General features: G+C 44.0%; 1 protein-coding gene across 1 annotated transcript in view; it reads right to left on the bottom strand.

Annotated features, from left to right (window-relative positions):
- Window positions 1-4517: 4517 nt before the first annotated feature.
- The window catches only part of LOC119180764 (uncharacterized), a 78051-nt gene continuing 65832 nt past the window's right edge, over window positions 4518-16736 (bottom strand). The window contains exons 12-14 of the mRNA XM_075875688.1: window positions 12136-12206; window positions 7836-7950; window positions 4518-5509 (exon numbers count right to left, since the gene is read on the bottom strand). Of these exons, the coding sequence (XP_075731803.1) occupies window positions 5089-5509; window positions 7836-7950; window positions 12136-12206 (607 nt within the window). The 3' untranslated portion in view covers window positions 4518-5088. The remainder of the gene's footprint in view (window positions 5510-7835; window positions 7951-12135; window positions 12207-16736) is intronic.

Here is a 16736-nt window from a genome sequence, read left to right as displayed (position 1 = left end):
CGGCCAAGAAGGCTGTTTTTGCACAGTCAACAGGGTAATATGCAAGAACGCGTCTGTTACGCAAGCAAAGTGCCAGGAGCGACTCGCTACGTAGACGCCGACGGGAGAGGTGCTACGATAGGCGATCTCCAGCGTTATTGTATCGACAATAGGGTTTTTTTAGCAAGCTGCGGAAACGCGTTACGGAAGTACGACACGGTTCCTTTCCGTATGAGCGTACAATGGTGGCGCATGCACACTCATCAGCCGGTTCCATGCTACCACCTTTCCGTAACGTGTTTCCGTAGCTTGCTAAAAACCTCTAATATTAGGCAGACGAAACACCGACCACGTAGGCAACGCAATTTAAGAAAATGGTTTTTGGTTGTACTATCGGCGTCAAATGAAACCCGAACAGCGGAGAGCGTGTTTCAAGCATTACAAAGAGTAAAGTGTTGGTCGTCCAGTCATCACCATTGACAGGCGTGCACATCCGGTTGGGCAGCATGGCGCGATCCCCCTACAGTGCGTTATCTCCGTTTCTGCTCTAGTTTTAGTACGATGATAAGGGTGGCCATCGTGGGCCTGCCAAACGCTTTTGATCGCATGAGTCGCGATTCCTTGCTTTTACTTCAGCGTCGCAGTGCTATCGGTGACTTGGCACGATAAAACAAAAAGAGAAATATAATCGGTTTGCGGTTGATCTTCAAACGATCGTCTCATCTTGTTCGCCAGCGCTGCTTCACCTGCGCCCTTCTTTCAGAGACAGACCCGAAAACGCGTCTCTTTAACTGGAACGCCCTTGTTCCCGGAGTGCAAGGAAAACGGTGATATAGAACACTATTTGCTTAAATGTTGTGCGCTTAAGAAGGAACGGCAAGGTTTATTTGAGGAACTACAACAGTTAGGCTCACTATGCGACAGCGTGACTGATATTGTGTTTCCGCGTGGTTCTTTGTTCTTCAGGAAACAAGTGTCGCGACTTCTCTTGAAATTTTTGATTGCTACAGACCTCGCATGTGACTGGTGATAAGTGACAATTCTGTTTCGTGTATAATTCAGCGAGATAGAGTACCGGCACAGTACTGCACGTGGAATAGCACAAAGGCCGCTGTCTTATGCAGGCTTACGTCGCGCTATGAACGATTTTTATTTTAAGAGCCTGCTCGTGATTAGTTAAAAAAGAAACAAAGGACACAGCTTCATTTAGCAAAGAGGAAACCGGGCGGGGCAACTGCTTGCAAATTATGCAAGGCTAGATCCGCCGGCTACCTACAACATCCTTAACCTTAACCTTAAAGGCTTAACTGGAAATGCCGAGCAATTGTTCGTAAGAGAGAGCGCAAATTATTTCGCTTTACCGGCACGAAGTTAAACAGCGTGAAATTGCCAGCATTAGGAACCGACGTTTGTCTTCCATAAACAGAGTTAGCAAGAAATTCCATGATGATGGACTCCGTGGTGACAAACCGTGCTACAATACTCGGCCTCGGCTGCAGTAGTATAACCTCTGTTATTTTTTATTTTGTTCCTTTCAAATACCATACCTGGAACACAGCCCCGCCGTGGTGGTCTAGTGGCTAAGGTACTCGGCTGCTGACACGCAGGTCGCGGGATCAAATCCCGGCTGCGGCGGCTGCGTTTCCGATGGAGGCGGAAACGTTGTAGGCCCGTGTGCTCAGATTTGGGCGCACGTTAAAGAACCCCAGGTGGTCAAAATTTCCGGAGTCCTCCACTACGGCGTCTCTCATAATCATATGGTGGTTTTGGAACGTTAAACCCCACATACCAATACCTGGAACACAAGCAGAAATATTACACTATAGGGGGATCGCGCAGTGCTGCCACACCAGATATGCGGGCCTGTCTGTGCCAATGAATGGTCGACGGCACGCACTATGCCATTGATAAGGCTTGTGCCATGCGCTCCGCTGTTCGCGTTTCATTTGACGCCGATAGTATGTACAGTTTCATATCGCGCTTTTTATTCCAAGCAGCCGGTGTTGCTGAAGACTGGCAGGCCGCCCGTGTCACTTTCAAGGCAATGAGAGTCCCATTTTCGCTGACGATATCACTCGCACACAAATTCTCGGCGCTTACTTGTGCGGGAAACAAAATATTTCACGACGCACCGCTGTCTTCATTTTTCCCTGCTCGATTAATACAGATCACTAGATGAACACGCACTCATTCTCGCTCACAAGCTTTGATGTGAACTTGCTGCAATTGAGCGACGCCATCTGTGTTTTAGCGGGCAGTGAAAAGGTGAAACGGCACCAGAAAACTAGAAACAGCAAGGAACGAAAAACCTACACGGGCGATGCTTCCAAAAAGTATTGTGAATAATCTTGAACTTAATAATTACATCTTTTTTCTATATTTTCCAGTATGCTACGCTGTGTACAAAAGTTAGCGTTCGTGAACTACATGCAGAAGCGTAGCAGAAAAGAGCGTGCGCGGGCTTCGTAGCCTTGGCTGTGCTGTCACAGGAAGTTGTCGCCGAGTACAGTTGCACTTTGCAACCGGCCATGGATCGCTATCTTGGCTGGCAATAGATGAGGCTCTAAAGCGAACGTGTTTTCTTTTGATGCCGGCTGATGGTGCTGTATACGGCAGCCGCTGCAGAGCGCAGACCACGTGCTCGCCTGTTCCCTCTAACAGTGGACTGACCTGTACGTGCGCACTTCGCAGAAACTTGACAGGATATGGTGAAAGCGTCGACAGACATCAACCAATCACTAGTAATGTAATGCTGCATTTTGTGCCCAAAAAAAAGCAGGTTGCGGAGACGTCACACGACGCGTGTGCGTAGTTGCGCACTTTGCGCATTAAATGATCGCCACATAAAGTGCTTTCTTTCTCTTTCACCACAACGACTGATACTCGGACCCGACCACGAGCGTGCTACTATCGTGGTTAGCAATCCTTCTGCCAACCCGGTCGCCGTCTCTTCGCATTGACAGCGCAACATGTAGAGCAGTCCACGAGCTATCCACGCTGATGCCTGCCGTGATCGCGCGCGCATAGTGATCGCGATCAAATTTCACGGCTGTACCTGGATCGATTTTTATAAAGGGCCACTCGACAGGCTCCGACTTTTAAAGACGACAGTCTTTCTTTGGAACCTTCGACGCAAAAAAATTTTTGTCTGTCTGTCTGTCTGTCTGTCTGTCTGTCTGTCTGTCTGTCTGTCTGTCTGTCTGTCTGTCTGTCGGTCTGTCTGTGTGTCCATTTGTCTGTTTTTGTACTCTTAACAGCATCGGGTATTTGAAACGGCTGACCCAATTTGCAGCACCCACCTATATTGGTCAAGATTCAGCGTTCATACTTGTGCGATTGTCGATCAAAAAGCAATTATTGTGCGTGTCTGGGGCACGATAACAACACGTATATATTCTGCATGTGCGTCTTTTACTAGAAAAAGCATACATAAGTAATTTTAATGACCGTAGCCCTTATCACACTGCGCTGACCCTCCAACGCTTGCACGGAAAGGCGAGTGTTTGCAACGCTTTGCTAAAACGAGACGGTGGTGGCACCTACCCGTCGCCTTGCGTTCTACACCCTATCACCTCTGAGGCGGTTCCGCACACCCATCTCAAAACCATGCGCTTTGTTTTTGAAAAAAAAAAAACTGCCAGATGGCGCTCAAGTCTCACGTGTAACGTGACTTGATGCGCTCGTTCGCCTCCGCTGCACGCTCGAGGCACTCTAACGCAGCGCCTCCAGAATATCATTCACCGACTTTCTTGAGCAGAACATGAAATAAATGTTTTGTTCACTCTCTCCACACGCAAGACTATCGTCTTTCGATGACATTTGCAGAATAAATGCTGATACGGGGCCAATTTTGTTTACACCCTCCAAACAAGCTCGCGCATCTTGCGTATGACTGAGCAACCTCCTTCCATGCGCTGTGGCGTCAACTCGGCGATCGGTGACGTTGACTTCATTACTGTTTGTTCAGAACTGGTTTAGACCAATCGACGAGCTGCGTGCTACGTCACGTCGTCGATCGCCAAAGAGACATCACTGCGCGTGGAAGGAGGTTGTCACGTACAGGAAAAATCGCGAGCTCCTCCCTGCACCTTTTGGAGCTTGTTAACTGGTGCTTTCAAATTATACACAAAATTTCCCAGACGACAATTCAATTCGCATAAAGTTTACTCTTTCATATAGCTACTCTCCGACACTGGGAAATCGAAGCATGCGTGACGACGACTTCATTCATTTATGCTTGAAAACTCTTACACGGCACAGAGCTGACAGACCTCTGTATGCACTCCCGTTATCAGAATGCAGTGAACACCCAATCTTACTAGATTTAGGCGTAACACTTGTCATCCATATAGTAGCTTATGTAAAGGACTTGCCAGTTTGAGCGCAACGCTAAAGTTTGGGGAAATTATATTGACGCCTGTGCTAGGATAACTCATTTTCACCACACTATTCTGCTCACTAAACTAAGGGCTTCACTGGTAAAGCAGGGGACAAGTAATGGCAAGCCACATAGATTAGGTTTCAAGAGTGAATTCGCATTTCATGCGCAGGAGTAATATACTTTATTAGAGATGACGTACAAGTGCGATTATCACAAAAGATATCGATTTATTTTGGAGAAAAACACCTGTCATCTTGTGTACGGAACTTTTGTGCAAATTGAAGTAACAACAGTGTGACTGGGATCCTACCGGCGACCTCGACCCCAGTGGTGCTATGTCATAACCGCTAAACTACAACTCTTACTCACACGGGTCGGCAGCAATCAATAAAATGTAAAAACCTTAGCTGCGATTCGCCTTATGTTACGTCAAGGGTAAAAAGTGGTGCCAGTACTCCAAGGTTCCTCAGAGAGGCATATAATACTAAAAAAAGAACTACCTAAAATGAAAGATGAGGTTTGCATTGCAAGTAGATCGAACACAGAGCGGCAGATTCTTTCTTGAGAAAATCCAGGTAAATGTTTTTTTTCCACCCACCGTTCAGCTGTTCTTTGAAGGAGGCAGTTAACCATACAAGTGTTTGTCATGACGGTCGAAGTTATTTCCAAGCATTTAGCCAAGCTCAGAGGTAGAGCGGCAAATATTACGCATTACGTAGTTCGGGACACTATTTGGTTGCAGTGGTTCCATGTACAGGGTGTTTTTTGCGAACGTGGGTCGATAGGGCTTTCGCATACTTGTAATCGGCCCCGCATTGCCGGCAACGAAACGGTCTTCTGTCCGAATGCTTTCCTGCCTCGTGAACGTTTAAGTCGGGCTTGCGGGCAAATTTTTGTCTGCACACACGACACTCAAAAGGCTTTTCGCCGGAGTGACGTACGTAATGACTTCTCAATAATGAAGCGTACTTGAAGCACCTCTCACATTTAGGGCACTTATGTTTTCCATCGATCATGGTGACCTCCTTGTGTTTCTTGAGGCCAGCTTCACTAGCGAATTGCGCCATGCAGAAGGAACACACCCAGGGTTTTTCAATGGCCGTAACTTCCTGCCGCTGGTTGGATACTTCGGCACCTTCTCCAGGCCGGCTGCGAGAGAGTGTTTGAAAAACAGAAACAGTAGTAATGATCGTTAGGACAAAGTTAAATAAATAAATAAATAAATATATATATATATATATATATATATATATATATATATATATATATATCTGTGTGTGTGTGTGTGTGAACACGTGTGCTGCGAAAAGAAAATTCAGTAGGTAGTCAGCGCTTGTGTTGTCCCTCTTAGCCTTCCATACGCTTTTCTTCCAGCACTTTGGTGCTTGTACTGCAACCCCTATTAACATGTCCTTTTTCTCAGTTTATTGAAACGCTTGGCTAATCATAAGAACGTTAACATAAGCGTTTGCGCCTGCCTGTTGTTCATCAAGAAAATTTCTTACACAGTGGCTGTATAAGAGGCAGTGGCCTCTCCCCTTTACGCTCTCTCAGCAATCGCGTGATGGTGTCGGGGGACGATATTGTGCAGACAAGCGATGAAACAACGCCTTGTATCATAGTAACAACGCACTGTCACATGCTAGCACGTTCAGACCCGCGTACGTGCCTGTGTAAGAGGCTGAGCTTGCTCCCCCTTTTCACGTGATGGCGTCGAGGAACGAGAATTTGCAGACAAGCGATGAACCAACGCGCTGTATTCTAGTTTCAACGCACTGTCACATGCTAGCGCGTTCGGTCCTGCGTAAGTGTCTGTGTAAGAGCCTCAACTTGCTCCCCTTTACTCTCTCTCAGCAATAATGTGATGGTGTCGAGTAACGAAATTCCACAAACGCGCAATGAAATTGCGTGGTGTGCACCAACAACTGCATTAATGACAAATATACATAGACAAAATTACATAGGAGGCATAAACAAGGATACTTACGTAAAGACACATTTTTATATTTCTAAACGTAAAAACTTCCAACTGAAAATCCGTAAATCCAGGACACGTTTTTACTCAAGTGTGTAGGGAAATAGATAAGCTTCTTGAAAAAAGAATTATGTTGTGCAAATGAATACTTATTTCAACATGTTGTAAACTCCTCCTGTTGTAAAGCGTATACGGCAATACAGGGTAATTCTTGCATAAAAATTAAAAAAAAAACTATTTCAAGACGAGTATCAGCAACAGGAACTAAAGTGAATTCAAGGTGTTCTCCATTTGTAAGACTATCTTAAAGGGTCAGTTGGTTCGTGATACTGAGAGGGAAGCAGTGCGTAATTGGCACAACAGAAAAAAAAGACCGCGCAATTTTTCCCTTTTCAGTCATTCTCGATTCATTCCGGTTTTGCGCTGTTTCCTCCTCAGTATCATGTACTAAAATCAGGCTCCAGGTGTTTTGTGTTTAAAGATGCACTCAAGTGTAGTTCGCCATTATCCAGTCTAATCGCCCCGTTGTAAATGCTTCCCTTAACCCCATATATTGATGCAGGAATAATACGACATATACGTCACTTTAGGCGGAAAGGTTATCCCAACAGGTTTTTGTTAATTAGCATCAGAACTGTTCGTGCCAGTGGTGATGCGCATGCCCAACCCGAAAACTATCATCCTTATAAACGTGCTCGTTCTCTCTTTGCCCTCTTCCGCTCCGCTCTAGGGAAACTTGCGCCAATTTTTTACGATTCGAAGAATTATGATGCGAGAATGAGTCAAGATAAGTATAAAAAAAACGACACGACAAATAAAAAGGGAAGAAAACAAAATGTGGGACAACGAGAAAGAAACAGAGATAAAAATTGTGAAAGAAATTGAATAAAAAAAGAAGAAAGAGGGGAACAAGCGGAAAGAGAGGAGAGAAAAAGCAGAAATAGATAAGGCTTGAACGAGAAAGAAAGCAATAGACAGGACTAAAAAGATCCAACAACAACGAAAAAAAGAAGGCAAGCATAGCCAAGTAAAGTGTTTTGTAAGAAGGGGTGACCAATAGAAGTGAGGTTTAGATGGAAGCAATGGAGCAGGACATGGCGTGAAGTAGATGGCAATCTTACATAGCATAGTAAACAGAAGTGATGGTGAAAAAGAAGTAAAGGAGCTGGGCATGAGGTGAGGTAGAGTGCAGTCTTGTGTATCATAGTATATCCAGAGGTGAGAGAGCAGTGAGGCTGAGGAGGAGGGCAACATCGCCAGCTACGACGCTTCAGCAGACTAGGCACCACCATTGTGAAGAAGCGCCAATTTTTTTTCATTCTTGCATATTTCACGATGAGCTACCCCTGACGACAATTCCATACGGTGGAAAAGAAACAAGCAATATCACGCCATGTTAGGGCAACAGCGGTTCCAAGCATGGTTAGTGGCAGCGAGCATTCTCTGAAAGCATGTGTCAGCCACTTAAAGACATTGAACGGTTCTTTTAAAAACCCTTACTTCATGTCGGCTGCCGAGGAGACTTCAACGTGGCCGCCGCTTGTACTCGGCATTGCTTCCTCCACGTTCCAGGACAATGGAGGCTGGATGTCGGGGCTACTACGCTCGTCATTCTCTATACATGTGGGAAAGCGAACGTAGGTAGCAAACAGTTAGAATAGTTGATGATGCAGGACGTAATGTTCAAGAGAACAGAAACCGATCTCTGACAGATCGTGAAGTTGTATTGTCGTATGTTTTTAGCTACCTAGACAGAGGTATTGTTGACGCTACGAAGCATAATGCCCCCTTTTCTGAATCTCTCGCCAGGATTTCAAGGCTGTCTTGCTATCCAACTAGCTATTTGGCGTAGTCGCGGGTCCTATACATGCATGTGTGTTTGCTCGCATTTCTATGGCGGCTAAATGCTGTCGCCTTTTGTTGTCACCACTTGCTTTTGACTATTTTCTTGTTATTTTTCAACAGTGAGTATTACCATTATGTTGTGTATTGATCGTATTTTTATTGTTAATCAAGCTTATTCATTATTACTCACAAGTCCGTATACTATTGCTGTATTTTTTGTAATTACCCCATTTATGTAGCCATAAGAGGTACCCCTGTCAGTTTCTCTGAAACTTTGGGGCCTCCTGCTGTAATAACGCTAACCATGTAACTCAACTGAACTATTTAATAAACTTGACTTGACCTCGTGCACTGCGCACTGTAAGGGCATTTTTGAAGAAGACCAGATGGCCAACATTTCTGTAAGGCTCTTATTCAGCGTCCCTTCTATTGTTACAATAACTCCAAATTATTAGTATTATTATTATTATCATTGTTATCATTTTATTGCGATGGCATTTATGTGGACAGTCGTGGCTGGTTCTTGGCGTCGTCACGTCAATCACATTCACGTATATATATATATATATATATATATATATATATATATATATATATATATATATATATATATATATATATATATATATATATATATATATATATATATATATATATATATTTATATATACATATATATATACACATCTTTACCTCTTTAGCCAGAGTTTAAAGATATGCCGGCATATGCAATTACAACGCAACCAAATGAATGTTCCTAACTTCGTTGCTTGTAGTTAGTCGAACTATTTCTTTCATTGTAAAATATTTTTAATTACATATGTTTGATTGACTAACGTTTGAGAGAACAATGATGCATAGAAAAATTTACCGAGAAAGTTGTAGACTGATTTGAGAAACGGCTGGTTAAAGAGTTTAAAACTTTATATCTGTTAATTGGTAGTGTTTTTCTGCTAACTGCAAATGACCGCAAAATACACAAAAAATACCTCGTGACAAACCCACTCGCATGCCAGTGCGCAAGATGATTCTAACGCTCCCTACCGTTACGCGTACGAATGACCATTGCATTTGCTCGATTGTTCTGTCTCGACAGGGCTGCAACAATGGTGATGGCTTTGCGAAGAACACGTTTCGCTATCAGCTACAAAATCGATAACCGCGTTGCGACTGCTTATCGCTACCATGAACTGTTGCGAGGGAAGCATATCGTTCGCAAGTGGAACGTTATAGAGCACCAGAATCACGGCGTGCGTGGGAACGCCAGTGGGTTTGTCACGTCACGTGCTATTTTGTTGCATTTCCTGGGCAACGGCCACTAACTCGAGGCAATGGTCAGCAACACGCATTTGGTCGCGTCGTAAGTCGTTATTGGGTGTGTCGGTATATTTTTAACCTCTGGTTAAATATAGCTGGGACACCCTGTATACACACACACACACACACACACATAATATATATATATATATATATATATATATATATATATATATATATATATATATATATATTGTGCCATGGCACGCACTCTGACAGCTTCTTTGGTGCGAGCGTAGAACCAATGCACATAAACTGCGTGAAGAAGAATGTGTTGGTTCTAACAGACAGTAATTCCAAGGAATGTACAGGGGAAGTTATTAGAACTAATGTAATGTAAATAAAAAGAAAGAAAAGTTGGTCAAAAAGTCACCTGCCGTGAGCAGGAACCCACTTTTCTTTCAAAAAGAGGATGCGCTAGCCTCCTCTTTTTGGGGGGCGAACATCGCCTTTCTGGCTGGGGTCACCTGTGCGCGTGCGCTTCTCGTGAGCGAAAAATGGAGAGGGGGGCAACACGCTATCGCGGCAACTATCAGCGCGCGGTTCCCCCCTCCGCTAAGCAGGCGGGAGCTTCTACAGGCTGCGCTCTCAACACAAAAACGGTGTCAAAAGTGTACCTGGAACGGCCGTCCACATATAGATGTGCTCTAAACATAACAAACTACCACCAGCGGCGACACATGACCTATAGCTTTTAGTACCAGCATGCGCTGCCCACGGGAGGCGCTTCTCATCAACGCCGTCACTACGCATGAGCCTTGTTGTAGCCATTTACTGAGGCTGCGCAGCAGGAAACTTCGTTACTTAGCAAGCGCATGTTTACTACAAATAGTATTGCTCCTAACACTGCTAGCCTTGCTTAGTAAAACATTTGAATATGTTGCTATCGCATTCATTGCTTCGCACCTTTGGCGAAAATGTGGCATTCGTGGTAATATTATTATTATAGTTTATTATTAATATTATTATTAATATTAGTAGTAGTAGTAGTAGTAGTACTAGTGCAAGGAGTATGTTTTGGCCCTGTATGCCTTATATAAAACACCCAAAAATACACGATCTTACAGCTAAATTATAGATTACAGTAATAAATATCCGCTGAACTGAAACCGACGATGTTGACATGTAGTTTGTAATCAAAAGTTTCACGACCGTTACTCGAACATCGTTGTTTGTGGCCGCAAATATTCACAACCCAACGCCTTTATAACGGATACCAATTTTCAACTTGAGTCTTTTTTTTTATTAGAAAGCACCTTATTATAATATAAAAGTGGCCCTTCAGTCACTGTGCGTTGATGAGACTAAGCGACAAAGTTTCATGTCATCTGTTTAGTGGCTTCTGAAAACAATGGACAACTGAATTAGAGCAATCAGTGATATAACTTGTGCCAAATTCGCACAGGTAAACAAATATATCAGGAACAACCAATTTATAAGGTAAAACATTATGTTCGTGCACAATGCCTTACAATTCAAGAAAAAGTGCCAGCCTGGTTCACTAAGTGACATTGTTGGAACAGAACTAGAGCTATGTGCAATAGTCTGTATTTTTGTGGCTTTCATACTTTACTCAATACAGGTTGTTTAGGATATTCCGATGAGCACTATTTTAATGTGAGCAGATCATTACACTTATAAATGCTGTCATGGCAAAGCGCACCAGAAGAGCTAGAAACATTCCAGATTATTTTAGGATCCTGCAATAGGATTGTGCGTCCAAACCGAAAACAACAGATCACTGCGGAAGTTCTCCGGGCCCAAACAATAATGCTGGAATATACGATTTCGCATGCATAATAGCCGACTCCCTTTATTGTGTATCAGTTCACCTATGACCGGTGGCTGTGATATCCGCTATCTGTCTCTACCGTTCATCTTATCACATAAGTTCACCTGACTAAATAGTTTCGAGTTTAACAGCAGGACTTGCGTTTGCATTGCTGTCATGACCAGCCAGAATATACAAACTTGTAAAATTTTAAACATTCATGTGCCAAAACGAAGGTATGAACATAAATTATTGGGTTAGGTTATTCGCACTGGTTTAATGTTTTGCTAGAAACGTGAGGCTCTAGCCTGTTTTCAGCCAGCGACTGTGCAATAAACAGGCACGAACAGCCTATTAGGAATCTCGCATGTGCAAGCATATTTGTTCAGGGTCGACCAACGCTGAAGAACAGTGTAAATAGTCATTGTTGAAGGTCTGCGCCACCGTTGGCGGAGCTATCGAATCCTCATGTGACGTGTAGCTGCTTAATCCACATCAATGCGGCATCTCTGAACGCAGTGCTAATAACCTCAAGTAGTAGTATATAATACTTCGTGGGTTTTAACTTCTCAAAACCACCATAGGACTATGAGAGACACCATAATGCACGTCCGGAAATTTCGACCACCTGGAGTTGATAACCTCAAATTAACCGACATTTTGATAAGATAATTATTTATAATTTTTTTCATCGAGAAATGGATATTGCGACTTCAAAGCACCCTCGAAGCACTTCATTGCATAAAAAGAAACGACGGGGGTTGAAAATGTTGGCTACCACTGAAAGCATAGACGTATTTGAAACTGTGCAAAAACGATCTATATAATTCGGTTTGAATCAGGATGTGATGATGATGTTACACGTACCGGGCGACAAATCTATGACGAGGCGGGGCGAATTCGACGATTCATCATCCGTCTGGCCATCAACAGCATTGCTGGAACAAAGCATTCCTGTCAGATATAGCGCCAATGTTACGCGAAGGGCACTAAAGCAGTCTTAGTCGAAAGGTCGTGGTATTACAGCATAGGCAAAGAAACCACAGGCAGTCGTAGTTTAGGAAGCAGTTAATTTAGGAAGAACTGACATCTTGAAACAATAAAACGTACAGCCGTGCTCTCGTCTGTGTAGAGCACGCGAGCAGCCTGCATTGCTTCGCGGCGTGATCCTTAGCGGTAATAGCTGACTCTGACGTGGTGTGGCTGGAGCATGCGTAGCCTAATAGACATGCTGACCTGCTATGCGTGAGTGACAATGTTTAAACGTGCACCGGTTCAGCCGAAGATTCCAAACGATGAGTTGTCCTAAAAGGATAACGATGCGCCCACTCAGGCATGTTTTATCAGTCAAAATGCAGCTTCTTTTGGAATCTAGATGGCGAAAGCGCCCGCATAGAGCACGTATCTTCGGTTGAACAAGCGCTCCTTTGGACTATCATTCGCGCAAATAAGTTAAGCCCTGGATGTTCCTAGACACACCACGTCAGCGGCCGCAAATAATGCAAGCTGTTGACCTGCCAAGCAATGCAGTACAACCAAATAGTTGACAGAACAAAAGATGGGACAATGACAATATATTTTTTTCTTCCACGAATTGTACCAATAAATGAATCAATAGAAATTACACCGTTTCCAACTAAAGGGAATCGCTAGTAGCATGCGAAGGAGCACATGGGCCGACTAAAACTTTCTTGGATCATGGGCTCCTTGCCCGGTGTTAACACGTCCTTGCAAGTGGAGGGACCATGCACTCACTGCAGTCTCTTTTGTTGTTACTCGTCTTGAACACTTATAAAAACACGTCACGCGGGTTTGTCGCTAAGGGGGAGGACTTGTGTTTTTCGCGCGTTTGCAGAGTATCGTCCTCCGATGCCAACACGTGATTGTTGGTAGAGTAAGCAAGATGCACCAGAGCCCCTTACACAGCCATTTACGCAGCACCGAACGCGCTAGCACGAGCCAGCGCGTTCTGGCTATAGCATTTCATCCGCAGGGTCTTGCCCCGCTCTTACACGCACGAACACGCTAGCTCTTTTGTGCGCTCTGGCAGTGATTTGACCATAGCTGGGATGCATGCCCAGTAAGGGTCGCCGCACAGACCTGATTCGCATTTAAAAACAAACCGACCAGGCAGTTTATTTTATTTACCAAATACGTCCGCCTAATGTGACGTTGTTTACTGACGTCGCAATTCTGGGAAAGTCGAAAAACGTCAAGGGTTGATTGTCAAAGAGCGGCGAACGGCAAAAAGGCGAACATATGGCCAAGTGCGCTCTCGTAACCAGTGATACTACTGACCCTGAGGTTCGCTGGCTTGGTCATGTGCTTCGACGTCGTCCTTTATTAAAGCTTTAAGAAATGTATATTGAACTTTCCCTTGAAAAAGGATAACGCATTTACATTAAAACACGGAACCGTCGTGAGTTGTACATGGGGATAGTCTCAATCAATATCACCCTTCCCTGTGAAGAAATACACTTCAACACTTATTTTAGTAGAATCGTATGCATCCCTGCCTTCACAATTATGTGATAGATGGCAGTGCACATGCTTCTGTTCTAGGGGCAACGCGCCACAGTCGTGAAAGTGCTTGCAGCGCTGGAGTGTTGATCCGTAAGTCGAGATATCAAATCCCAGCCACAGGGGCCGCCTTTTTCGATGCTAAATGTGAGCCACCTGAGCGCTTTATTGCGGGTGCGTAAAGGTTCTAAAGGAAAAAGAAAGAAATAAGCAGCGCGGTGTCGTTACTGTCTCTTTTTTTGGAAGACACCTTCACAACACCGCGTCGGGGAAGGGGGAATGGGAGTGAAAAATATAGGAGGGAAGAGTATTAACGTGGGTGCCCGTTAAAGTACCCCAGCTTTTTTATAATATCGGAGCTTCTCAAAATCGTACGGTTAAGTTTTTTTGGGATCATACGGCTGTTTTGAAACGTAGAAGCCAAATAGTTATTACCTATTGAAATTTCAAGATAGTGCGACCAATCATATGCACTACTTTTGAAGCTAACACCTACCCCAATGGCGGTGAAAGTTAGCATTTCGTGTTTTATTGAAACTTGAATGTTCCATGCGAGTGCCGCTAGATATTCAATAGAGCGCTGTTGCTCCTTTTCAAAACAAACTAACGTGATTAGCCTTGGTGCTGCAAATATAACTCCTTGATACCCCATTAGAATTGTGCGTAGCACACCTGTTGTGCTCGTCGTGCCAACTACACCGCCAAGTGGACCAAAAATACTGCACCGCAGTTGTGCGTTATTAGGGGCGAAGCTCCTTAAAGCGGCACTCGTTCATCCCTCATCGTAGTGCGTAACCAGTCTTACATTTCGACCTTCAAAGTGGTGCCGGTGGGAAATTTCTCCTGTGCGTTGTTGAAAAAAAATTGCAGTGTGCGTGTTGACTAAAAGCCGAATATTCCTGTCTCTCAATCCCCATTAGCAGCCATTGGCATGTACATTGAGCACTATCTGACAAAAAAGGGTTGGTACGTTATACTCGCTGGGCGTAAACTCTTTGGTTTTAGAAAGGTTTAGCGAGCGTTTTGCCACAGTGCCATGAATACAGTGAACTAGTATATACCATGAATTCGAGGTGGTAAAAGGTGGGACGTAGACACGAAGCGCAAGCCGTAAGAGAGTGTGCGTGTACCAGCTCTCCTTTAGTCCTTGGAATGTCCGCTGAATGGCGGTGCTTCTATATGCGGAATATATGATGAAAAGATGCGAGATTGTGGTACTTGGAGTGTTGACTAGATGGACGAACGCACACACAGCCAGATGCATGCATGGACGGACGCACGGATGGCTACACGGACGGTTGGGCACATGGATGGACGCAGGGGCGCATGCATGGACGAATGCAGGGACGGACGTACGGATGGACGTTCGGACGCACGAACAGACGCACGCAAGGCCGGGCGGATGGACGCATGGACGGTCACACAGACGGACGCATGGATGGACGGAAGCAAGATCGAATGGACGGACGGACGCTTCGCCCCACTCTCCATTATTCACCCTTTGGATATGCTGCCATTTTTTTGATGGAGCGAAAGGTAGCAAGAAATGCCTCCTTTTGTAAGGATGGGGCACGTATAAGTGTCCCAGCATAGTCTTTACATCTACCTTGAACGAGCAACATGCACTAATACAACTACGAATAATGGCATAACCGGCATTATGTGCCTTAAAACGCTGAACTTCAAGTAAAATATTGATACGCAGAAGTTCTGACACTCAGCGTTGCATGAAGAGTGCTCTTGTACTCATTCAATTAAGTTGCTCATATAAATTGACAGCAAACATAGGGCTATCTCTGAATTTGTGAAATTATTATTAAAACCATTTTACAATGCGTCACATGTACAATAAATTGGTGATCCTTTCTATGAAAACATTCGTTTCTAGGGCAATCTCGCAAAGTGATTGTGAGCCATATTTACAGGCCACCACAACCACCACCACCACCACCATCATCATCATCATTCGTTTACGTCAGATCGCTTGCTCCTTTACCTACAGAAAGTTCGGCTTGATTCTTGCCGATTATATTTAACGTCACGTAATCAATGAGCTTAATTTCCTTTGTTCACCAATGTAAAAAAAAAAACAGACTGCGCTGGTGTTTGGACTTCCCATCCATTCAAGTACTAGCAAGTTCGTTACGAATAGTCAGCTAGCATTGTATCGCAAAATTAAAAACGGCTTGGCGAGTAATTGTGATAATACGTCTTACTGTCCTCTAATATTTCACTTTCTGCGGCGCAGTTTATTAACCAACTTAAAAAGCGATTATTATTTATCCGTCTCGCTACAACTTTATCAGTGAAGAAATACTTGAGCATCGCTAGAGTTCGCATGACAAGACGTCATCTCCCTGTGAAAACATCATTTATATAAAAATCTATTCCTTTAAAGAGAACACTCGGTGTACCTAAATGAAAAACTCGTAAGAAAAAAAAAAGACAAGTGTTTAGGAAGACTTTATCTCCATCTTCATTGCTGTGGTGACACATGCGTAATCATTACGCATTCTCATATCAGTGGCATGATAAAGATTAAACGCGGAAAGCTTACCCTCAAGCTTAACCTCAATCTCAAGCTTAAGCGTTCTCTCCTTGTTACAGTATTAGGCAGGCATCACGTTTTAGTACCAAAACACAGGGTTGGGGATAGTCCAGTAGCTAATTTTTGGCACTCAAGTACTTTAACGCGTCGCTGTGTGCTTCTCTCTATAAGGGAAAAATACCTAGTGTGCTCAGAAATGGCTTCGTGCGTCGCAGAAATGTATCCTGCAAAGCTTTAGCTCTCATGCCTAAGACCACACAGCTAGCTACACAATAGCTTCAGCCACAAAAATAAAAGGTACGCCTATAGATATTGACAATAACGCATAAGCACTGACCAGCAATGATAGGTAACCCAAGGACGCAATTAATAAGATGCGAAACTGGCCTTATCACTGGCG

This window comes from Rhipicephalus microplus, chromosome 10, assembly GCF_043290135.1.
Source record: "Rhipicephalus microplus isolate Deutch F79 chromosome 10, USDA_Rmic, whole genome shotgun sequence".
Taxonomy (NCBI): domain Eukaryota; kingdom Metazoa; phylum Arthropoda; class Arachnida; order Ixodida; family Ixodidae; genus Rhipicephalus; species Rhipicephalus microplus.
This window is presented reverse-complemented; position numbering and strand designations above follow the sequence as displayed.